Genomic DNA, 25,488 nt, shown 5'->3' with positions numbered 1-25,488 from the left:
TGAAACACACATACTGAAAAAACCATCTGCAATCTATTTCAATGCAACTATGATTGCAGAAGCATGGAGAACATGTGCCTCTCTCACCTCTTAAGTGCAGTAGCAGTGCAAGGGAATCCTGTAGTCCGATCCTAACCAGAAAAGGGAAGTCGGAACCTGATTAAAAAGCTTCTCTTTTTTTGGCACTGCTTTCTCTTGTGTCAGTGAATCACAGCGGTGCCTTCACTGTAATTACATCAGTAGCGAGGAAGCACAGTGCAAATGCCTGGTCATTTTGATGTGTGGTGCAGACAGCGAACACATGCTTTAACAAAACACACCCCTATCAGCATACTCGTCTGTGACACCTGTGTAAAACTTTGTACTAATGCCTTTGTATCTTTTTTAACTGGAGCAGGAAAATGCCAAGTCTCAAAAAAACATACACCACATACATATGAAATATGAGCTCCAGTGGCAGTCTAATGATAAATACACACGTGCATGACATAGAGTGATTAGAAAGTAGGTTTACCACATCAATGATATGGTGCGTTCTGACTGTTCTCTCAGGGATCAATCCCTGTAAGGCCCCTGGACCAGATGGTCTAAAGGGAAGGGTCTTGTGTTGCACAATTAGGACATGCACTTGCCCAACTTTTTCAGCTGTTTCTAAATACATGTTTTGTTCCTCGTACATGGAGATCGTCTATCATAATACCAGTGCCAAAGAAACCAATGCTAAATGTTTGAATGATTTCAGACCTGTGGCAGGGCAGAAGCAGTGCTGCTGTAAATAGTGTGTGTGTGGGGGAATGTAAGGTAGGCAGGGATGGGGTTAAATCGGTCTCTGCCAGCAATCACAGATGTGGGCATTCTCTCATTAGCTAATTGGCGCTAACTTGGGAGTGGTCACATGTAGGAACCAGAAAGCCGTTGTTTGTTGGAGGTGCTGTGAGCTTGGTAATGAAGATTAACGCCCAGCCTTCAAGTGTGTTATTATTTTGTTAGAACATTTATTGTTTAGTTTGTTCCTGTGTTTTGTTTAATAAAGTACGCTGCAGCGTTTTAAAACGGCGGTTTCTGTCTCTGGGTCTATTTCCTGCCACTAGCCAGCCTGGGCCTTGACGCTACCCTGTCACCGCATTGTAGTTACTGTTGTCCAGTCTGTTTTAATAAATAATCTCTGACCCATCGCGTGAGTTTTCTGATTGAACTAAATTTCAGCAAAAGACAAATTGCATAGCACTGCTTTACGACGTTAATAAAACAGTCAGTGAATCACTGTAGGGGAAGCATTAGCTAGATCCTGAAAACAGAGGTCTAATGACTGGAGAGATCACATCCAGCACGAAACCCCCGACCCAGGGATGCTTTCACTAAAGGTCCAAACTGGAGAAGCCCTTCCGAGAGTCACTATTGACAGCTCTCTGACCAGAAAAGGGAAGCTGAAACTTGTGTAATTATAGTGAAGAAGAATCCCAGAAAAGAAAAGCTGCTGTTTGGACACTTTGTCTCTCCTCTGCAGTAACCGCGCTTGAATCATCTTCTCGTTTTCAGAAACCATGTGAATTCCACAAGCGTTTCCCGGCATCTTAACCGTCTTAACACTGCAGTGAGTTATCCTACAGTATTCAGGCACTCCTGCAGTGTGGCTCCTACAAACAACATTCATCTAATTACTGTGTGTTTGCATCGCAGTTACTTAGTAAATACATGTGGACTTACACATAATTGCAATGTTACTATGCATAGTTACACTGTACTTCATGTGTAAATCTTTTTGCACGATATGTGGAGGATGCTGCAGTGAGGTGTGTGGACCTGGTACAATGGACTTGAGGGGCTGGGAAGATTGTTTCAAATTACTTTCAGCTTCTAAGCAGATGCTGAGTTATTCTGTTTGATTCAACCTGTGCAAAGTGACAGGGACATCAGAAACTCAGAGGAACCAGCCCAGCAAGAACGCCACCTTACAACTGGCGCTGAGTCCAGTGAGAGGCTGCACGCAGCAGCAGAAGAGCAGCAAGCTTTTTAAAAGTGCTGTGCTCGGAGAAGGGCCTTCAGCTGTGTGGGGTAGCACATGTCTCCCTTTTCCACTAGGATCAAACGAAGCAGCAAGGAAACAGAAAGCCTCTTCACGTGCGTCCTCATTTCCTGTCAGGATTTCTCAATATGGTTTTAGGCTTTAGTCTGCCACGTGCGGTTTACAACTTTTTCTTTACAACTCATTATGAGTCACGTCTGTGACTCACTGATTAAGAAAATGCTAACCTGGGCAGTTTCCAGGTCTTTCTGGTGGTTCCCTCCAGGGATTCCCTCTTTCAGTGATGTCACTGATGACTTGCCTACGTACTGTAACAAAGGAACACGAACTACTTTGGTACAAACCTGACCCCTGCTGTCAAAAGGAGGTACTTCACTTGTTAACACAGACTCAGGCATGCCTGGAACTTCTCCGCAATAAGACAGGGGCATCCAGAGAATGGGGATAATTAAACCGAAGATCTTTCGGCAACATCCAGTACATTTGCAACCATTATTTCAAGGGCAAGCTGCGTTTTTTTAAGAAGAGATATAGATGTGTTCAGTTTGTGGGTGTAAACCCCTGAAAGTTGTAGTCCATGTTTGTAGTAGAAGTTGTAATGGTCTTTTCATTGCATCAAGAGGACTAGTGACTGAATCAGAGAGCTGTGCGGGAGATGAGAGTCATGTGATTTAGCTTGCCTTATAGGACGACTGTACGTTAAGGACTTTTTAAAGGAATGTTTCACTGTATAAAGACTGATTTAAAATTCATTCTCTTTGATTAAACAGCCCCTTGGAAAGTCCAAATAAACCAATAAAACTCTTTGAAAGAGGTGAAAACTGGTTGCAATGAAATGCAAAATTGATTTCAATCATCAAACTGGACTTAAGGAAAACATTCCTGAAAACAGTCCTTAAAGTTGAGTGAATATAAAAGCTGTGTTCAAATCTACATTGTGTTAACAAATATACAGTGAAATGCATTTTTTCCAGCTGGTCTTTAAGAGGGAACTGGCCAAAACAGTAACCAGATCTTCAGATTGATTTTTTATAAATACAGAAATGTAAAGATTTATAAAGAGAGATCTTCAGATTTATTTTTCTCTACGTTTTTCCGGCGCTGGTTTTTCTAGAGTTGTTCCTGGTGAAACTCAACCATGTCAACCACAAACTCCTAAAATTAAAAAAAAAATAAAGAAACATGTGTAGCGGAGGTTTTTACAATCATTTCAAACAGGAAGCGAAAGTTTGTTGTCAATATTACGCATGTTGTCGGGAGTGATGCATTAAAAACTCCGAAGAGGAATGCAGCATTAAATAGAAACTAATGAAAGCCCTATATAACCGTGTCAGTGCCGCTGGAGGTATAAACCAACAAACAGCATCCCAGCGTGCAAAACAACATCTCTCAAAGTACCACCGCTGTTAAAAATCAGAAGGTAAGTGCAGATCTGAGAGATACAGACCGCCTTTATACTGCAACATAACTTTATTTTCTTAACAGCAAGTAGTTTTTTAATCCAGGGTGCAATACTGCCCCAGTTTGTTTTGTGGTGGAAAAAAAATACTAGTCATGTTCTCTTATTATTATTTTTTTAATTAGAAAATACAAAACAACCAGCCTGTGATTAAGATACCTTAAAACGTATATTTTCTACTTGTCTGGTTCTGGTTTTGTAAAATTGTAAAAACAGGTGTTTTTATTAAAATTATTTATTTATTTCTCTCCTTTCAAAAAATAGGAGTTAATTTTGTATTTTTTTTTAAGACTGCAGTAAATGCTTTGAAAATGTTTTGCAAACTGTTCTAGACGGTTTTAGTTGGTTTGGTGAAAATCACATTGTATATAATGTAGTGTGGAAGTGAACAATGTTAGACATAGAACTGTGTCTGGGAAAAAAAAATTGTATACATGATAGAAAGTTGGAGAATGAGTACAGTAGGTCTCATTTCTTCAGAATGTTCTAGCTGTCACTATCTGTAACTGCAAGTTGCTAAGAAACTAGATAAACGTTTTGCTTGCATCTTCACTTTTCTTACAATGCAAAGTTCTAACCACTGTTGATAGAAATACAAGGTTACTATAAAAAGCTTATTAACATGTGATTGGTACAAGTAGAATGCTAGTTAAGACTTGATTGGTTACTGCCTTGTGTAGAATCATGCCTGTTTAGCTATATAAACTCTTTGTTTCTACCTGGGAGCAGAGAACTCATGGGTTACTAGAATAACTTATATTCGGTTGCCTTCTGATTGTCTCTCCCTGCAATTGCTGGAATGTTTATAAAGTGCATTGAAGAACTTTGGATCTAAATTTAGACTGAAGTGTTTGTTCTTCCACAGTAGTCACTAATGAAAGTCAGTTTGACATGTAAATAATTAAAGCCCTGTCCAGGATGGTGTGCTGCCTGTGGGTCTTCCTCTCCCTCTGCCTGCTGCTCCTCATCGCTCCTGATGAAGGCTTCCTTCAGGACGTCACGTTCAGCCAAAGCCAGCGTCTATCTATGAAGATACTGAAGGATGTGCGCAGCCTGCGCGTGCTATACGTAAGCGCTTTTACTAACGCTGTTAAAACTGGATCACATCTACCGACCTTTCAACTTCAAACCACTTTTTAAAAAGCGGTCTGACAAGTATATTTCAAAACTACAAATAACCCGTTTAGCGGCATACAGAAATCCTTAAAAATGTTTTTTTTTGTTGATTTATTAACTAGCTTGATATTATGTTAACAAATGATGTTTTTGGTCATTATTACTAGGCATCTAACGATGTGTTTATTAACTATTATAAAAAGGGATAAACTAACCATAAAAAGATCTGATAATGTGTTAGTAAGTTGTTTGTCAGCTACAAAAAAAGCCTCTAAATAAAGTTTCTACTATCAAAATAAATCAAAAGTGGTGTAGTCCATATAAAATAGCAAAGAAAATACATTTCAATATATATATATATATATATATATATATATATATATATATATATATATGAATAATACATTTTCAAGTGATATCAAACTATGTCTCATATGTAAAATGCAGGTGTATTGCAAAATATAAACCATATGCACCATATATTATATTGTATATATTTTCTTTCCATATGCACGCATTCCCAAAGGGGCCTTGTCTGTGCAGGGCGGATTTCTTAAGTAAAGTTGGCAGTGTAAATCGTAGCTCTAATATGATATTTCATTCTGCAGAATGAAGTGCAGTTTGGTAACCAGCTGACGCAGGACTCCGCCATTGTGATGCCCAGCCTGCCTTCTGCCAGCATGCCCTACACACTCTGGCTAAGCATGGAGGTATGGGAGCGTCTAATCACTGCGCATCTGCAGAGCAGTTATTTAGTAAATAGAGGGAGGGGTGTTTCTCTCACACTTTACAATAGGGGTCTCTAATCACTGTGCATCTGCAGAGCAGTTACTTAGTAAATACATGTGGACTTACACATAACGACAATGTTATTATGCAAAGTTACAATGTACTTCATGTGTAAATATCTTCACACAATCTAACCCTAACCCTCATCCTTTTCTGATTCAATTGTGTACTTGCAGATCATGCACACATATTTACACATTAGGTACATTGTAACTGTGATGGATAGCCTTGTAGTTATGTGTAAGTCCATATGTGTTTAGTAAGTAAGTACTGTGTAAATTCACAGCAATTAGAGACACCTGTTCCAGCCTGACATGATTTGAAATAATAAGCCTGAATCCTTTGTAAATGTGTGTAGGATGAAGAGAGGCTGGTGAGCAGCTCCCAGGACCTGCATGTTTACTGGGTGCATGTCCACGCCAACAGGATGCACTTACTGGGAGAGTCGGAGCAGTCCCAGCTCGCCCAGTCCATGCTGGCCATTCAGATGGACCTCAGTGACCTCACCCTCCAGGTCAACTCTCAGGTAGGTCCGTCCGGTCAGTGTCCTCTAGAACCAGAAGGTGTGTCCCCCAGCAAGACAGTGAAAGTAAAAACTCAACGTTACTGCATTGTGATTCCATCCAGGCTGTTTATGAATTCACTGCTCAAATCAAATTACTGGGCACAATGTAAAATATATCTAGAACTTTACAATAAAGTAGGGCAATAAATATTATTATTATTATTATTATTATTATTATTATTATTATTATTTGTATTAGTATTATTAGTATTATTATTGCATATCTGAAGTAAACAGTACCCAGGAACTCTCCGAGTGATTCACACATTCTGAGGATTTTCATATAATCTCAAGGGCTCATTATACAGTTATATCCTTCCATAGTCTGCAAAATCCAGTTTAATTATATAAAGGAAATCCAAAGAGAAGAAAATGTTTGTCTTTTAGTCATTTAGACAAGCAGAGCTGATAAAACTATACTGATATGCTTTCTGAAAACGGTACAAAGGTGGCGACAAAGATATGTTCTCTACTATAGCAGCGTGATAACAGCGTGATAACAGCTGTAGGAGGCTGTGTGGTCTGGTGGTCACACACCCTAGTCTCTGTAAATTGCCTTGGATAAAAGGGTCTGCTAAATAAACAAATAATTATAAAAGGTTAACGTTTTCAATCACGTTCTTTTCCAAATCGCTCAAATCAAAACTGCTTTTTGACTTTTACACAAATTATGAAATTTCTTGGAAATGTCCCCTGCAACTAAAAAAAAAAAAAAAAACTTTAAAAATGGTGCCATAAACAAATTAAGCCTGAAAGCGTCTGACGGGCTTCAGGGTTGTTGAAGAACAGTAATTGCTCAGATGCACGTCTGTATCTGAACTCTGGAATTGGTTTGTGTGCAAGCTGACGTTTGTAAGAAAGCTTGTAACCCGGATCACGTCTTGTTGGACTGATCTGAAATGTTTATGCTGGTTGATAGTTCGGTAGAAGTCGCTGCTATAGCTTTAAACATCGAGGGGTTCCCCCCCCAGACATCCCTTAGAAAAGTTCCCCATGGTATTTTTGCATTTTCACCGTGCATTTACCCTGGCCTGCCATGTTTATTAATATGCTTTACCATATCTCTCTTTGCTTTATAATGCATCCCTCTGCTTTCACTGTGCTTTACAATGCATCCCGATGCTTTCACTGTGCTTTACAATGCATCCCTATGCTTTCACTGTGCTTTATGACACTTTGCTATGCTTTCACTGTGCTTTATGACACTTTGCTATGCTTTCACTGTGCTTTATGACACTTTGCTATGCTTTTACTTTGGGGAACTATTACAAGGCCCCCAGAACCCCCCTGCCAGGAGCATATTGATTTGAGAGCGCGCGTCGGTGTGCAGCTTCATTTCGGGGTGACTGTGTGCTCACTGCTGTTGTGTGTTCCGCTCCCCAGCTCTGGTCCATGAACGTGACACTCCCGCCCCCACCAGCGGAGGTGCTGCCCCCCGAGCTGCTGAACCCCCAGAGCGAGTGGCTGAGCAAGCTGCAGGGCTCCATCATCCTGAGAGATCTGGAGAAGTACCTGGGCAAGGTGGTGCGCGACTTCACCCTGCTCAAATCCAGGAGCCAGCAGTGAGACATCACGGATGCAACTTGCAAACTGTGAACCCAAGCAAAATCTTACTTTACAGTCACACCAGATGGCCTGCTAACTCCTCAGTGCGACCTTTTTTTAAACAGTAATGTATTTATTTTTTTTACGATGAGATTTCTATTTTGTATTGGTCATTTTATTTATTGCTTGCTTTATTATATTTAAGTTATTTTGTAATTTATTGTTCTGGTTTCCAGAGCACACAAAACAATAAAGTTTCTGCAGTGTTAAAAAAAAAAATGCATTATCAATTCTGTGCTTTTCTTCAAAACAAAAAAAGGTGTCTAATGCATTTATATGGAATAGAAAAACTGATTAAATTCAGCATGCACAAACATTTTCTAGGTGAATTATGTGTTGTGATGCATATTGTATCGCGACTTGCATATCATGATTATTAATGCTGCAATTATTATCGGCCGAACCGTTCTGAAATCTCTTGGGAATTCCCAATTTCTGAATTAATTCCCCGTAGAAATAAATATAACCTAGAAGTAAATGGAGGTTGGAGGTTTTTATCTGTGGGCTGTGGCCATGTACCACATCAATACCATCTAGAAATGAACTGCACTAGCTGAGAAACCTCACCAGAGGGCAGTCACACACCAAACAGCACCTTCACACGACTTCCAAACGTTCTCAGTTTAAACTGTAAAATTAATAAATAGTGTTTGCTGATGCTTGGTAACATAAGTTACAGTGCCTGTTATATTACATGAAATAACACTTAAAAAAAAACATAATTTAACGGTTTACAGAAAGAAACAGCAATTTTATCTATAAGTTAGTAACATTAAAAGGAACCATTTAAATAGATCTTGCAGTACATTGTGTAAGCAGGTGGCACAGGGGGTGCATTAACCATGATCACACTCTGGCACGTTGCAATGGCAGTGTCTCCCTGCTCCGTCATGCACTGCAGTGGCAGAGCTCTGCAGGGACGCTTGCACTGTGGTTGGCTGAAGCAGTGGTCCGAGTCCCTTACTTTTCACGACCACAAAACACAAAGCAACATCATTTCAATAAAACGCAGATCCACAAAGTGAAGGAGATTCTGTACTGGAGCCTGTCAGACTGGGTGCTTTGTAAGCAGCAACTCTTCCTCCTGTGCAAGGACTCTCTGAGCTCACAGCAATCACAGAGCCAACGCTAACAAGGGCGTTCAACCTGACTTCTAACCTATAGTTATCAAGCATCATTTGAATTGCAATGCTTTTAGAACCCTCTCCAGCCTGGCCAGTGAACGCTGGCTCTCTGTCTGCTCTGAACAGAATCTCGAGCGGATTGCACTGTAGTGGGTGCACATCAGTGTATGCATGGTTGGCTGGTGTGGAGATGGGAGTGTCATGAATAATCTCGTATGGGAGACATCGGGGATCCGCAGGGAAGCTAGTTATTAAGAAAGAGCAAACCAGCCCCCATAGTCAAATCATAGCAAAGTATAATAAAGTAGAGTGAAAGCCTGGTAAAGCACAGGGAAGCATTGTGAAGTCCAGAGAGGTACTGTAAAGAGTATTAAAAAACACCATGGTAAACTGTGTCAGGGGCGGGGCTTGAGCACAGGTTCCAGTGATGTCAGGGGCAGGGCTTGAGCACAGGTTCCAGTGGTGTCAGGGGGTGGGGCTTGAGCACAGGTTCCAGTGATGTCAGGGGCGGGGCTTGAGCACAGGTTCCAGTGGTGTCAGGGGGCGGGGCTTGAGCACAGGTTCCAGTGGTGTCAGGGGGCGGGGCTTGAGCCCATGTTCCAGTGATGTCAGAGGGCGGGGCTTGAGCCCATGTTCCAGTGATGTCAGGGGGCGGGGCTTGAGCACAGGTTCCAGAGATGTCAGGGGGCGGGGCTTGAGCACAGGTTCCAGTGATGTTAGGGGCGGGGCTTGAGCACAGGTTCCAGTGGTGTCAGGGGGCGGGGCTTGAGCACAGGTTCCAGTGGTGTCAGGGGGCAGGGTCTGAGCAGGTTCCAGTGATGTTAGTGAGTCAGGTGCAGATCTTGATGTCCAGTCCCTCCCGAGCCTTTGCAAACTCCTTTAGCACTCGGACTCCGTTTTTGGAAATTTTGTTGTCGTAGAGCCTTAAAAAAAGAAACAGGTAAAATCAGCATCGAGCGCGTTACTTAACCAGGTAAGAGCAACTGGGAACATTTACATATATATTTATTATATCTATATAAACAGGAAAGCTCACTGCAGCATAATGATTCTACAAGTGGAACACTAACGAGAAGAGCTAATAAAAGAGATGTTTGTTTTCTAAGAGAGTCGTCTCTGGGGGGGGGGCAGTCTAATCAGAAGAAGGTGAAAGGGTTTACCAGAGGTCCTCCAGAGTGCTGTTCTCCTGCAGAGCCTGCATTAAGAGCTCCGCCCCTGGGTCTGTGATCATGTTGTCACGTAACCTGGCAACCATGGAAGCAAAAACCGAGTCATTATTCCGTTTAACAAAATAAAGTGCTTAACAATGTACTGTTGTGGCTGAAGACACACAATGAGCGAATGGACACCTTTCTGTGGCTCACTGCTTTCATAAGCAATCCTAAAACGCTGCCTTCATCAAGACAACGTTTCCGTGGGTGTACATGCGCTTGCTGGTGTAGAGAGAGCGGGGGGAGTCAGGCGGCAGAGAGCAGGGAGGTGTGGAAGCGCGGGACTGCAGCTGCTGTGTTTGGACAGCATGTGAAAGCCTGCTCATTACCTGATGTCTTTTAAAGTCTTGTTTCTCTTCAGCACTTCCGCGAGAGAGGCAGCGCCCTCGTCACCGATGTTATTGATGGCCATCCTGCACAGAAAGACAAGTCTTTATATGTGAATAAAAAGGCAATTGTGGTGCTCCGAGCTCTGCAAGAGAGACGCTCACCTCAAATCCACCACGCTGCTGTTCTTCAGCAGTCCCTCACACAGCATCGCAACCCCCTCCGATCCCAGACCTGTCCCCACCACCCTGGACACAAGCACACACCCGCGTTAGCAACATGGAAACATCACACATGGAAAAACAAGACCTCTTCCGGAAGGGAATTCTTTACTAACAGACTGCTAACAAGTTTGCAGAAATGTTTGCTTTACCAGACCTCTCTGGGCTTTGCTATGCTTCCCTATGCTTTACCATGCTTTCATTATGCTTATTACACTTTGCTATGCTTTCACTGTGGTCAGGTTTTATAAGGGTTAACTCAGTTTGAAGACAGAACAAACACTGAGCATGATTCGGGTTAGAGGTAAGATTGTGAAATGTATTGAAAGCCAACTTCTAGTGTGTTGCATAAGATTTATACACCTGGAATCACGTCATCTGAGCTACACCGAAGGAGTCGACTGACGGGAAAAACAAGATATGATCATATGCTCGTGAGGCAGTGTGTGTGTGTGTGGGACGGGGGATATTGGGATGGCAGGGAGGGGGGTAAATTACTCCTTGTTGAAACACTTGGGAATGTGGCCGGAGACGTGAATTGAGTAAGTCATTAAATAATGAATTAAGGCTCCAGCCACAGGTGTATAAATAGGGTGATCACGGGTGTGAGATACAATGGTGAAGTTCTGTGTTCTGTGTTCTGGGTTCCGTGCTGTATTTACGTCAGTGTCCGTGTTCGTTTATGTTCGTGAGTGTTCTGTACACCCTTTTGTTTTGTTCCAGTGTTTGTTAATGTGTTTTTGTTCGTGTTCGTTCTGCGTTGTAAATAGAAGTGCGCATTAGCATGTTTAAACCCGCAGCGTCCTTGTCTCGGAGTCTCTTTCCTGGTAATACCAGCCTTACCAGCGATGCTGTCCTGTCACAGCTCGTTACTTCCAACGCCCTTCATGGGTTTGTGGTTTTTATATTTACAGGAACTGTTGGCAGCTTATGCTCCTAGTCTTGTGCACTTGAGATCAGTGAATGCTGAACTTTTGGAAGCTCCTAGAACTCATCTCCAATCAGGAGCGAGAGCCTTCAGTTGCTCTGGAATTCAGGAATGCTGGCACAGTGGAATTTTAATCAAATTTAAAAACATATTTGTTTGAGTTAGCTTATTTCTGAGCTGGATTGATTGGCAAATGTTGTTTTTTTTGTTATTGTAAAGCGTGCTGGGATGCGCTGTATAAAATCACACTGTATTGTATTGATTGCGGAAAACTTGCAGTCCCATGAGCAGCACAGCACTGAAGAGTGCAGAACTGCAGGGCAGGGCAGAGCTGGGCTGGGCTGGACTGGGCTGCACTGCACTGCACTACACTGGGTTGGGCTGGCTGAGGAAACGCGGCTGTCACTGAATGGCGTTCAGGTAAAGGTGTCTAGCGAGGTCGGACTCACCACAGCCTCTCGATCTTGCAGTCTGGGCTCTTCAGCACCTCAGCGAGCAGGGCGGCTCCTTCAGCTCCCAGGGGATTCTGTCCAAACCTGCAGAACGAACAGAGAGAAGAAAACAGTGACTCAACAGCACAAACTGCAGCGGAGGAGGAACATGTGCGTGTGTAACCTTATAAAAGTGTCCAACAGTGAAAGCATAGCACAGTGTAACAAAGCACAGTGAAAGCATAGCAGTGTCATAAAGCACAGTGAAAGCATAGCACAGTGTAACAAAGCAGTGAAAGCATAGCAAAGTGTACCAAAGCACAGTGAAAGCATAGCAGTGTCATAAAGCACAGTGAAAGCATAGCAGTGTCATAAAGCACAGTGAAAGCATAGCAGTGTCATAAAGCACAGTGAAAGCATAGCAAAGTGTACCAAAGCACAGTGAAAGCATAGCAGTGTTATAAAGCACAGTGAAAGCATAGCACAGTGTCATAAAGTACAGTGAAAGCATAGCAGTGTTATAAAGCAGTGAAAGCATAGCACAGTGTTATAAAGCACAGTGAAAGCATAGCACAGTGTTATAAAGCACAGTGAAAGCATAGCAGTGTTATAAAGCACAGTGAAAGCATAGCACAGTGTTATAAAGCACAGTGAAAGCATAGCACAGTGTAACAAAACACAGTGAAAGCATGGGAAAGCATAAGTAAGCACTGTAAAGAATAGCAAGATGTGATCAAGCATATTAATAAACATGGCAAACCAGGGTAAACTGTGGTAAATCCAGTAGTATAACCATGTGAAAAGCAGGGTGAAACTGCAAACAGCACCTGAGTGTTTTGAAGAAGGGCAGCACTGGTTGCAGCCGGCGGACCCCTTCCGGCCCCAGCCCTCTGTTCTCCAGGTCCAGCTCCTCCAGGGCGCTGGTGATCTGCAGGAGGAAGGCCATCTCTGTCCAGTCCCCGGGGCGGCGCTCCTCCTCTCCCTGGGAGGCCCGCTCCAGCAGCCGGCCCACCCTGTCCCTGATAGCGGGGTCCTGGGCCTCGTACAGGCAGTGACACACGTTCACCAGCCGCTCGGGGGACAGGGCCGCGCTGCTCAGCTGCTTCTGCAGCAGCCTGAAGAGGAACTGGAGGCAGAGCGTGGCTTCGATCTGCCGGGGGGAGAAGATCCCTTCCAGGATTCGGCTGGTTCTGGGCACCAGCAGACCCGACAGAAACCTGCTTGACGTGAAAAAGAAACGGGAAACTGAAGAGGTCAAAAATTTTTAAGCCTCTCTGACTAACCCCAGGCACTGGAGTCTACACTCCTGAGAAATCAGGGTTTGATGTTCACCCCCGAGTCCTCTCCATTATCCCGTTTCATGGGTAAAAGTGAGACGTGGTGGAATCTACAGAAGGTCGCTGTTTAAATCCTTAAAAGAATGCTGCTATGTGAAAACCGGCTTCTCTGACACCGTGCGTGATTCTCGGAAGCGTATTTGAGTTTTTCAAATTAAAACGACAATTTGGTGTGGTCCAGATGTAATATTAAAACACAGCTGCACTGCTGAGTTAAATTAAACAGACCCCAGGTAACTACTAGCTAAAGAAAATGTACCCAGCAAGTGTATAAGAGGAAAAAACGAGAATTGTCAAAACTTTATCAGCCTGAACTTTGATAATAAACTTTACTTATTTTTTGTTTATTTTGTTAATGTTCTTGTGCACGTTTGATCAAAAGAAACCTTTCAAAAGATAAACAGCAGCAAAACAAACCTGCAGAAGAGGTCAAGGTGTCCAGACTGCAGCTGGTGGCTCCAGCAGAAGACCTCCTTCACTCTCTTCCTGAGGACCTTCCTCACTCCCAGGAGCCTGCGAGCCCTGGCCACGAGACCCCAGGGGTCTGGGAGGGGAGCGGGTTTGAGGCAGGAGAAGGGATCCCTGCCGGTGTGGGACTCCAGCACATAATAAAGAGCAGCGAAGAACTCCTGCAGGCTGGTGTGGACGAAGTGATAGCTCCTCTCGTAGGTGAAGCGGTCTTGGTCCTCCTTCAAGATCTCCACCAGAAACATGCAGGACAAGCCACCCTGGTCCACCGAGAAGCTGCTCAGGTCAGCCTGGTCGAATATAAACCTCTTCTCTATTAACCCTTTGAAAGCCAGGGCACCCAAGTCCTTGAGATGCCTCCTCAAGCTGCTCAAGGATTCCGGGGCAGCCAGCAGGCTCTGGATGTGCGAACCGGCTTTTTGGTCTCCGTGAAACACCAGTATGGCTTTGAGGAACCTGCAGTAGATCTCGGTGACGGTGGCCAGGTTTTCTCTCGTTTCCTTGAAAGCCACCTTCTCTCGCAGGGCCGTCACAGTGATCCAGCAGAAAGCCGGAATGTGGCACATCAGGAAGAGAGGTCGGTGGGCCGAGATGTAACCCCAAATCTCCTCGGCCGCCTCTGGAGTCGGACTACACTTGCGGAAGTACTCCTTCTGCTGGGACTCGGAAAAGCCCAAGATCTTGTAGAAATTACCGACGTGTTTCTGCGGGATTTTGCAGACGGCGTGAGGCCTGGAAGTGACGAGGACGGACAAACCAGGCAACAGGTTTCGGTTGAGCAGATTCACCACCACCTCGCTGACCCTTTGGGGAATATCCGGATCTGTGCATTTCGGGGTCTTCTCAAATACCAAGGGGAATCGGAACTCATCCAACCCGTCCAGGATCAAGAGGATTCGGGAGGGATCGGTCAAGATTTGACTCAGAACTGGCTTCAGGTGGCTGTAGTGAGAGGAGAGCAGCTCCTTCAAGCTTTTGGGGTCAGTGATGAGATTCAGCTCTCGGAAAGTAAAGACGAAGACAATCTTAGCAGGCTGAGGGTCTTTAGCCCATTCTTGGATGAGCTTTTTGGTGACGGTTGTTTTCCCGCTGCCAGCCACTCCACAGAGCAGAGTGACGCCTTCGTCCAGCTGCAGCAAATTCCGGAAAATGGTCCTGAACTCGCACAGGTTCCCTGAAGATTCCCACTCCAGTTTTTTGAAGGCGTTGCCCACCTCCGTCACCTCGTGCTGCCTCTGCTCCGCGTAGCTCTCCTTTCTTGTGACAGTGATGTCTGTGTACCTCTCCTCCAGGTCCTCGCTTTGCCGGCTCGTGCTTATATAATCCACAACCTTCCCGTAGTCATTCGCTAGAATCTCCTGGTGCTTCTTCAGAGGGCTCAGCTGGCTTTCAGCCTCCCGCATCGAATCCAGCATTCCAGTACCTTGGTTTATCTCGTCTGGCTTATCCACTTGGGTGTCCTCACTCCTGAGCTCTGCATTACTCTGCATCGTGCACGGAGCTCTCTTGCTGAAGCAGCTGCCATTGGCGCTGGGAGGCTCAGATTTGACACAGGCTAAGATTTTCAGTTCAGCAACGAAGCCGCTACAGGCATCCTCCCCCCTTCCATGCAGCACATCCAGCAGATTTCTCATTTTGTCCCTTTTCCCCAAACTGTCGCCATTAATTCGGCTCAGATCCTCCTCCGTAATGATGCGCTTTCCCTGCAAAGCGTCCAGGATGGTCTCAATCTCCTTGCTCCAATCCGAGACCAGCTCTGGCCTCCTCTCCAGCAGCTGCAGCTGGTAGGGACCGAAAGCCATTGTCCGCTTTCTAGAAGCTTGCGTCTCTCTTTCTTACTTTCTCTCTCTCTCTCTCTGCGCGACACAGCCTCCCTTATCTGTGGGTTTCAAACCAAGCGTTTCTTCCTCCTCTTTCTCTGGTTAAAAATCAGCATGGAGAGCTGGAACTGAAGTTTGGGCTCGGGTTCGACCATGCTGCTCTTCGCTGTTTTTTACTCTAAACCTAAAGCACCTGCAAGAGCAGAAGGAAGAAAGAGTTTCTGTTTATTTATGTCTCACTGATTAGTATACACCGCACCAAGTTCAGCAGTCAATCAGCTTGTGTAACGGGCAGTGCTGTGTGATTCTATCCCGACCTGTCAGTGAGACAGAGATGAGACGAGGTTAAAAACTCTAAAACTACAAATGCAGACGAGCCCGCCTCTGCCCTGCTACACTTGCAAAATACCAAGGTCTTGATCGCAATGTATTGAACACATGGGATGTCAATCAAAGGCACTGCTTTCTTATGACTGTGTGAGAGCACGCAGGGCTTGCCTAGCAACCAGGCAAACACACCATAAATATCCTCACGGGGTTACGATTCCACGCCATTGTAAATACCATAGAAAAGTAACAAAAACGATAAACTGCAGATGCATCTAGCAAATTTAGTGTACGAAATGTTTATGATAGTATCAAATGAAAAAAAATATTTCTTATAAAAATAAGCTGCGGTATGATTACCAAGCCTATCAACATTGTGCATGCTAATTATGTATAAAACATTATTTTGCACGGGGGATGCAAATACGTACATGTCATGTATGTAGTGTGTACCAGTAAAATGCGTGCACTACAGCCATATCACAGAGTTTAATAGAGTCTATTTGTATTACAGCGTCGTTAGAAAACGCTAACAGCAATACTGCATGTCAGAGTGTTTGCATTGTGCAATTTGTGAATTCCCTGTATCCAGTCGTTGATTGGCTCGGGTGCCTATCAATCATTCTGTTTGACCCAGCCGGGAAAGCCCCAGTCTTAAATATTGTATATGAATAATGGTGCCGTCTCAATGCATTCAGTACGTCACAGAAGTAGAATACAACAGTCTTCAAAAATATAACATACGTATCTATATATCGAGCACCATAGCAGGAAAAATATTCATGTTTCACCAATTCGTGTTTTTAAAACTACCGAACCTGACTTTAGCCTGCAGTATGCATTAGGGAATCAGAAGAAAATAACACTATGTGTTAGCGGTAACGTTACACGTTTCATTGTAACATCGTTTTTAGTGTTTTTTTTACTTATAAATTGGATTCAACGATCATTAACAAAGTTGTCATCCACTCCCCATGCACCAGTTTTAATTCCCTCGTTAATTAACAAAGAAATATAATCGGACATAATCATCCATGCAAAATCGTGCTTTAAATGAAACGATGTTACATCTGTTTAAAAAGCATCAAAACCAAACCTACCTCATTTTTTAAAAGTTGTTCAGTGCGTCCGTGGGCTGCTTTTCTGTCTACTTCCTGAACCAGCTTCTCACAAAACAAAACTACGTTAAATGTTTGTTATGAAGCAATGTTACGCTAACTCTTCACTATAATATTGCAACTAAGCCACGCCGTTTCTCGTTCGCCGGGGCGAGTTCTGCGTTTCAACACCATCACGTGACTTCCTCACACAGACACGCGTGTTTTCCAATAACACGGACACAGCAGGCCGGTGACGCAATGCGGCTCCACTGGGTTACTCGATTTTAATGCATGTAGCTTTTTTTTACAACCTCAAAGACACTTAAACTTAGTAAACTTGTACTTCTGACAACTGTAATCAGTTGGAGGATAATAATAATAATAATAATAATAATAATAATAATAATAATAATAATAATAATAATGCATTACATTCCTTTACAATAACAAAATCTTGTGTTTTGTGAGTCCACAAAATCGCTACAGCTTTTGCTATTTAAATAAATGTATAAATGGACTGCAAATTACTTTTTGAAACTGTAAATTTGTTAAGCTATGCAAATTGAGTTCCTGCTATTGCAACATGTGAAATACTGTCAAACAAAAATAGCAAATGGTATGTCGATTAAAGGAACCAAAACTAGAAGATGAGGAAGATATCTTCGGGAAAAGCAACATGTTCCGAGTAGTGCTGGGCACCAGTAAATGATGGAGATACACACACACACACACACACACACACACACACACACACACACAGTCACTGCGTCTACCATATACAATGCTGCCGTAGTCTGAATGCCACTGGGTCTCGTTGGGAAGGTTTGACCGCGCTGGACGAAGGCAGAATGGTATTAAGTGCTGAAACACTGGAGCAGGAATCAGAGCACGTGGTTCAGGGGCAGGGCTGCACTCTTGTATTTAATAAAATCAAAACGCTTTTGACCATGTAAAAACAAAAGCTGCCTAACACGCCGAGCTGCTTCTGTAGCAGAGCAGCAGAGCACACAGGGCCAGGCTTAAACACCTACATTACCAATGAAGGAAGCAGTTCAGCCTGACCAGCTGCATTCACATGAAAAATAACACCGTCTGTCCTGCGAACGTTCATAACGTTAAGCGCATTCAGAAGTGAACATGAAGATAATACTGCCATTGAGGTAGCTGGTGGAATAATGAGGAGCATTTATAATGTAGAACATGGGAGTCGATGAAAACAAATACCGGTTACAAAATAACACAAACATAAGTATTATTATTACATGTGCGGGGTGTTATAACCAGTCACACTACTGAGCCATTTAAATTCGCAGGCAGTCATGTCGTGGCTGACCTTGACCACTGGGGGGCTCCATACACCATCAATGTCAGCAGCTTTTTTTTTTTTTTTTGCAACAGATAGCGAAAATATTTGAAGACACTTTGACATCAGTGTTCCGGTTCAGTAAATGAGTGTGTCAGTGTGGTCCTGGATTGGTAGGTGCAGAAGTGCGCTCATTTCAGGGAAGGCGTATTCACCGCAGTGTGGGCATGCATGTGTGTCTGGCTTGTGTGTAGCTGTATGAGTCAGTGAGCAGTGTGTATGAAAGACTAGACACACCCAGACACGTTTCTCCTGTTCAACAAAACCAGCAATACAATAGCAATCTGATGTCCAGTGCTGACTAATTGGACTGGGGCCTGAACAGAATATACAATACAGCATTCTCTACACACGCACACGCACACGCACACGCACACATGCACGCAGGCACACACACTGCGAGCAATCCTGTTTTGTTTCAAATCTCTGCAAACAGATTAAACGGTAGCCTTATCAGTCCAGAGATTTACTGGCTGAAAGCAGACGGTTTGTGTGTATGTGCGTCTGCAGTCACAGCTTCCTGTGCATTGACCATATTAGGTAATGACCGGATTCCAGAGCTGGGAAGAAAAGGGGCGGGGACTGGAGTTTGAAAAGAGGCGGGTCTTTGCACTGAGCCGCGCCCCTACCCCAGATCTGCAGAACATCTGTAACTTTCCCTTTAAGATGAACTTTGGGTGATAGGACCGTTATAAAATGATAATGCTGTCTGTCTGTCTGCTTGTCTGTGTCGTATTTCTAACGACAACACAATATGTAATTTAAAATGGTAGAACACTGAAGACCTGTCGTAATTAAAAAATTCCCTCGTCGAGCGTCACGGTTTACCTTAGATAGCAATTACATTAATCAGCCACTAGGGGTAGCTCACTACAAGCCAGCAGACGGGGGCATGATGAGACAGGATATCGATATCAGCACATCAAACTGATCCACGTAACCAAGCTGAGATCACTTATCTCGTGAGTCTCGACATCACAAAGTGTATTTTTTTGTTCATGTTTTTAATGCTCCACAGCCTGCTTGGGTAGGTTTTTTTTAGGCGATGATTGCATCACTTTATTCCATAAATTGCAGCATGCACACTGTTATTTTGCTGGTATCAATAAAGTAATACAGATTGGAGTGTGTGGGTCGTTGCATTGAGGTGACATAGGAGATTCATCAAATGATGCTCTCCCGTGCAATAATCCTGCCAGCGCTGCATTGAAGAGAAGGCACAATGCAAGGATTTCACATGCCAGTACCCCACCCAGCAAACATCAGCACAGAAACGTGTCCCATAGTATAGTAAAGGGTAATAAAGCACAGTGAAAGCATGGTACAGCATAGGGGAGCATTGTCAATAATAGTGAAGTATGGTAAAGCATATTAAAAGCAGGGTAAGCTAGGGTAAATGCATTGTAATGCATACATACCGTGGATGACTTTTGTGTTGAATGTACACACGTGTGCATTTATGGCTGTGCTGAATCGGTTATTCTCTGATCAGCAATCGATGCGCAGTATTGAATAACTCCATAATTGCATAGAAGAGTCTTTTTAAAACTATCATAGTTAACACTGTATCATAGAGAATCGTGAGTCACATGCACAACGAACCACCCCCATTATCCACAGTCCTCGCACATGGCTTTAAGATTAGGAACGAATGAATGGATGTCTTACAATAATAACTCCACGCCACAATTAATAGCACTAGCATAGGAAATCCGCTAATTTAAGTCACTGTCGAGCGGTGCCAGTAACTCCCAACAAACAGGATGCATGCCCAAGATGTTCACAGTGTACCCGGAGTCCTAAATGACGTCTGCGCTGATAAGAGCTTATTTCGCGGGACGTTTTGAAAAATGTGTCCCCGGATTTATTTCCAGTCGATGGCATAACAGACATGAGGGATGCGTTGCTTGATACAGATAACGGAAACGGTACATATGGTTTTGTTTTTCTTTCTCTTTAAAAATAAAAATGCTTGCTTGCGGTTTTCGTTTCCTGTTGATAACCTTGTGGGAATGCAAGTGGGGTCACAGGGAGCGAGGGACCGCATATTTCTCAGGAAATAGTATGTGTGCACCCACGCCCTTATAAATTTTCCCATAGTAAAAGCACAGCAAAGTGTAATAAAGCACAGTGAAAGCATGTTTAGCTCCACCGCTGTTTCCCTTATAAAAGTTAACTACAGTAAATTTGCAGTTTTATATTGCTTTCCCATGGTTATACAATGCCATGTTCTTTAACCAAATGATCCTCAGAAACGCAATATTACTGGTGCAGGGATACACTGGAAAACTCTGACATCTGACCCTGTCTGATCGACTTACTTTGTTCCTTTTTTAAAATAATAAAATAAACAAATTAAGATTAGCAAGTGTGCCCCAAGCCTCTCTAGGGGGTGAAGGAGGGAGCAGTTCAGTCTCCATGCCTCAAGCCTGCCCTGGACTGGAGGGAGCACCCTTTCTCTTAGGGGGTGAGGGAGTGAGCAGTTCAGTCTCCATGCCTCAAGCCTGCCCTGGACAGGAGTGAGCACCCTTTCTCTGAGGGGGTGAGGGATCAGTTCAGTCTCCATGCCTCAAGCCTGCCCTGGACTGGAGGGAGCACCCTTTCTCTTAGGGGGTGAGGGAGTGAGCAGTTCAGTCTCCATGCCTCAAGCCTGCCCTGGACAGGAGGGAGCACCCTTTCTCTTAGGGGGTGAGGGAGGGAGCAGTTCAGTCTCCATGCCTCAAGCCTGCCCTGGACTGGAGGGAGCACCCTTTCTCTTAGGGGTTGAGGGATCAGTTCAGTCTCCATGCCTCAAGCATGCCCTGGACTGGAGGGAGCACCCTTTTTCTTAGGGGGTGAGTGATCAGTTCAGTCTCCATGCCTCAAGCCTGCCCTGGACTGGAGGGTGCACCCTTTCTCTTAGGGGTTGAGGGATCAGTTCAGTCTCTATGCCTCAAGCCTGCCCTACCAGATTAATTTTACTTGTACCTAGGTCAGATTAAAAGAAAGACTGCTGCATTAGCCACTGCCCCACTTAGCCTTCTGTTTTCTGGACCACTTGAACATTTTTTTTAAACTGTCAGTGAGACTCCTTGTTGTTTTAGAGGGAAGTGTTCTTCTTCTCTGTTTATGTTTGAAGACTAAAGCAGGATACTGCGCATTTAAGCAAAGGTCTTTAAGGAAGCCATGAAATGAACCCAAGAGCATTAAACTGTTGAATAGCAACATCAATTACGAGGGCTTTGGAACGGGATTTGACACCAGCATACACATACATCCCTGCAGCGGGCTGGAAATACGCACTTCAAACCCTGCTGCCTGCCAGGTAACACCAGGGCACAAAACTTCCATTCGCTTACAAAGCAACACACATTGTCCAGGGCTTCACTGAGACAGAGCCGAACCGACTTCTCTGTGCTCCGTCACTTAAGGAACCCCAGACCTTGCTTATCTGGGATACCTGTGCGAGTATGGAGCTGAAAATACACCTCGTTCCTACTGGAGAGATCGTACTGACACCCAGTAAGGATGGAGGATGCTGCTGCACTAACTGCTTTAAGGTCAGTGACTTTCTTCAGTATTGTTTTATTTGATCTTTTTATTATTATTGTTATTCAGAATATAGAAATGGGGTTCGCACATGTAAAAAAAATGTATGTCAATAAACCATTGCAAAAACATCAGGTAAAATCATTGCATGGAACTGTATGGTATAGTATTGAGAACCACACAGGAAATTATGAAGAAATTACTGATAATGTATGCTAAATTGTCATACAGGTTTTATTATTATTATTATTATTATTATTATTATTATTATTATTATTATTATTATTAGGTGTATTATTGGCTATTGCTTGAGTGTAATATGATTTTAAATACAAGGTAATCAAAAAACAGCTGTCAAGACCTGTAACCCATGTTGACTACTCAAATTAACAGGCAATCACATTTCTCTTTGAACTGACATGGGGGGCGTACGCAGGTGATACTATAGCATAGTAAAGCATGGTACAGCAACCACATACTGTAAGCACTGGTAAAGGCAGCAGTGTGGAGTAGTGGTTAGGGCTCTTGACCGGAGGGTTGTGGGTTCAATCCCAGGTGGGGGACACTGCTGCTGTACCCTTGAGCAAGGTACTTTACCTAGATTGCTCCAGTAAAAACCCAACTGTATAAATGGGTAATTGTATGTAAAAATAATGTGTAAAAAAAAATAATGTAATTGTATGTAAAAATGTGATATCTTGTAACAATTGTAAGTTGCCCTGGATAAGGGCGTCTGCTAAGAAATAAATAATAATAATGCAGGAAAGCAGGACTAAACCACTGTAAGGCGTGGTAAGGTGTGGAGCACAGGGTGGGAGAAATGATCAATGCTATTGGAGGTAATAAATAGAGATCAAACATTTAGATGAATCAAAGCTGAAAGGTTCATTCTACAGGGCTCCGAATTCCCTGGAAGTGCCTGTCCTTTAAACTCAAATTGTGAGGAAAAGATGCCTTTTTGAATACAGGCAGACTAATGCAAAAACCATGAATACATTTATTTTGCATGATCTGATCATTTGGATACCTAAAAATATCCCAGTGTGGGTGCGGCTGACTTGCAGTGGAGCGTTGTTCATCCCAGACTGTCTCCGTCGTGTTGACGTGATCAGGAAATCGCTCAGGACCAGCTGGCAGCGGCTGTGCTAGGCTGTCCTGTTCTGTCCTCTTCTGGTTTGGGAGTGGCTGCCAGCCCTGTACTGATGAGCTTGACCTTCACATAATCTAATCTTGTACGCCAGAGGCATCGCCAGGGAAGGGGTCTTACTGAAAAACAAAAATATATTTTCCCCCTCTCGTTAGCGTCCGAGCATTCTCACAGGTCCCTCGTTGTTTTACAGTTCACTGGACTGCCACTCAATGCATGATGGACCTGCTGGTGGATTGTTCTAAAACTTAATAAGATGAAAGCACTTGCTTACAATTGTAGAGTACCATTGCATTCAGGTTCAATCCTGAGATTCCTGCATGCTCTCTTCTTTCATGAAACCGAGGACAGACCTGTGGGAGACAAAAATGAATGGAACACAGTGGCTGGAAACACTGGAGTCCCAGGACAGCGCTCCGCCACACTGCAGTGCAATCCAAGCAGCGCTGTGCACGCGACACTACAGGGGAGAAACACAGGCCACTTCAGAATCTGCTCTTCATTCACAAGCTGTGTAATGTGTGCAGTATGTGTATAGCCGGGCAGTTTACAGGCTGCTTCCTCTCAACGGCTGTGTTTAATGAAGTGATTGATGCAACAAGTATTTCCTGTCTCTCAGACAACACCATTTTCCCGTATGCAGTGCACAGCGTCAAAGGACATTTGCTTTAATTTTTCAAATGTAATCTTTCGTAATGTTTGTAAATGGAGTGTCGTCGCGTAGACTTTTTGTTTTGTGCTGGATGATAATTAAATCGTCACATATCGATTGTCGGGTAAGAGTGATCACCACAATGAGGAATCTCTTAAATCATGCTTCAGCTCCCATGAATTGAAACGTTCTCCCTAGTTAGAAGCTCTGTTCCTCTCACACTTCTTTTTCCGCTTGTGGTCTTTTTCAGATAAAGCTGCTCCACTGTTCTCTCCCACAGTAGAGGGGGGACTGAATTCAATTCATTTTGATGCCCAGTTTAATTGCAAGGCACTTTATGTACTCTTTATGTACAAAGTGATTGATAGCATGATAAAGCACGGGGAGCTACGGTAACGCATAGACAGAATCTGTGTTAACTCCATGACAATCTGACACTAGATCCTCCAGCAAATCTCCTGGCTGGCTGTATTTGTTTACTCTCCAGCACACGACAGATCGCTTTCCATCTTCTCCTCTTCAGCCATGAGTTCCAGGCCCGGGGATTTTTTTAGTTATGACATCATCATCTCATGAATGACATAATCTCCTCATGAATGACATCATCACCTCCTAAGCTGACTGATGAGCTTGGAGAAAAACAACCGGTAAAAGAGATTGATTTCTGAATCCTTTGTTTCAGTAGAAATCCGTAACAGACTTCCGAGATTAACCCTTACTTGTCCAGCCGTCTTAAAAATCAGTCACTCCCTCGAAGTGCGTTCTCAAGTGAATCAGTTTGTTTAAAAGAGGGAAAAGTGTAGGCAGCTTCAGAATCAGGTGGTGCCCTCTTACTGGGGCATGCCCATTACCTTCCACGAGGAGGTCCCATAAACGCTTGGGCACCTAGGCTACAATAACATACAGTAGGTGTACCGGTAAGCATCTCCTTAAGGGCTAACAGTAATTTACAAGGGGGTCACGATGTCTGGGAAGTCCAAACCAGGTTTTTAGTGTAACCTTTTAATCCAGTGGAAAGTTTGCAACATTTCTTAAAAAAAAAAAAAAAGTTTCAATTTGAAAATCTGCAAAATTACCATACTAATTTACCATGGTAAACTTTTCTTTGTTTGTTATTACTCATATACATTGTAGAAAGTACAGTGCGTAACGCCACTATAATAGTCCAGGTGTGTCAAAGTCTAATGCACGTTTCCCCCGGGGTGTCTTTATTACATTACTCGGAGCTATAGAAGCATGCCCGAACTTTCTCTGCCTTTGCCAGGTTTGTGTCGGCACAAAACACCACACCCTTGACGCCCTGTCTATCACGACTCCTTTCAGTTAAAGCGCTGAACCGGATCCTCTGGTGGTGTGTGTTTTAAAAGAGATCAATCACAGTAGGAATCTGGGCTTCGTTCCTTTCCAAAAATAAAACGCCGACCTCAGACTGCGGTGAGTGCAGTGCTAGCATGCGTTACACTGCACAGTGTCTGGCTCGTCATGCACACGAGAAAACACCAATCACCCGGCTAGCAAGCGCTACACAGGTGAGCCGCCGCCGGCCCACACTAGTTTTACACCTGGTACTCGTACTACCTGCTTTCAACAAGCAGCTGAGGACACTGGAGCGGCAGTTTCACTTTGTAATTGAATTACTGACACGCAACTCATGCATTTAATACCTTACTATAATTACTCTGGCAGGCCACGCCCTTTGTGGGAGGGGGCGGTAGGTGTCTCGGACGGCCGACAACTCCCTCTGTAATCAACGTCCGGTGACATCAAGTCTAAAAACTAAAGTCCTAATAGTTAAACCGTACATCTCAAATAATCTAAACCACTGAAATGATATATGTATATTTTTTTATATAAATTGCTTTTAATGTCACGCAGTGGACGCCGTGGTGCAAGAGTTTATGATTTTGATTTTGAAGTGCCGATTGGTTTCCCCCTCGTCCCCCT

General features: G+C 43.7%; 2 protein-coding genes across 2 annotated transcripts in view; one reads left to right on the top strand and one right to left on the bottom strand.

Moving 5' to 3' along the window:
- Positions 1-6,007: 6,007 nt before the first annotated feature.
- On the bottom strand, positions 6,008-17,160 carry LOC117430883 (protein NLRC3-like). The gene is made up of 8 exons (XM_058998281.1): positions 16,855-17,160; positions 13,557-15,620; positions 12,630-13,019; positions 11,821-11,907; positions 10,387-10,470; positions 10,225-10,308; positions 9,845-9,928; positions 6,008-9,607 (listed from the first exon to the last, which is right to left on the bottom strand). Exons 2-8 carry the CDS (start codon positions 15,407-15,409, stop codon positions 9,514-9,516), a joined length of 2,676 nt encoding a protein of 891 aa, XP_058854264.1. The 5' UTR covers positions 15,410-15,620; positions 16,855-17,160; the 3' UTR covers positions 6,008-9,513.
- A 4,464-nt stretch (positions 17,161-21,624) lies between these two features.
- Positions 21,625-25,488, top strand: part of LOC117429517 (unconventional myosin-Ic) — a 52,914-nt gene continuing 49,050 nt past the window's right edge. The window contains exon 1 of the mRNA XM_058998006.1: positions 21,625-21,756. Coding sequence (XP_058853989.1) covers positions 21,667-21,756 — 90 coding nt within the window. The 5' untranslated portion in view covers positions 21,625-21,666. The remainder of the gene's footprint in view (positions 21,757-25,488) is intronic.

The sequence above is a fragment of the Acipenser ruthenus genome, chromosome 24 (genome assembly GCF_902713425.1).
Source record: "Acipenser ruthenus chromosome 24, fAciRut3.2 maternal haplotype, whole genome shotgun sequence".
NCBI lineage: Eukaryota > Metazoa > Chordata > Actinopteri > Acipenseriformes > Acipenseridae > Acipenser > Acipenser ruthenus.
This window is presented reverse-complemented; position numbering and strand designations above follow the sequence as displayed.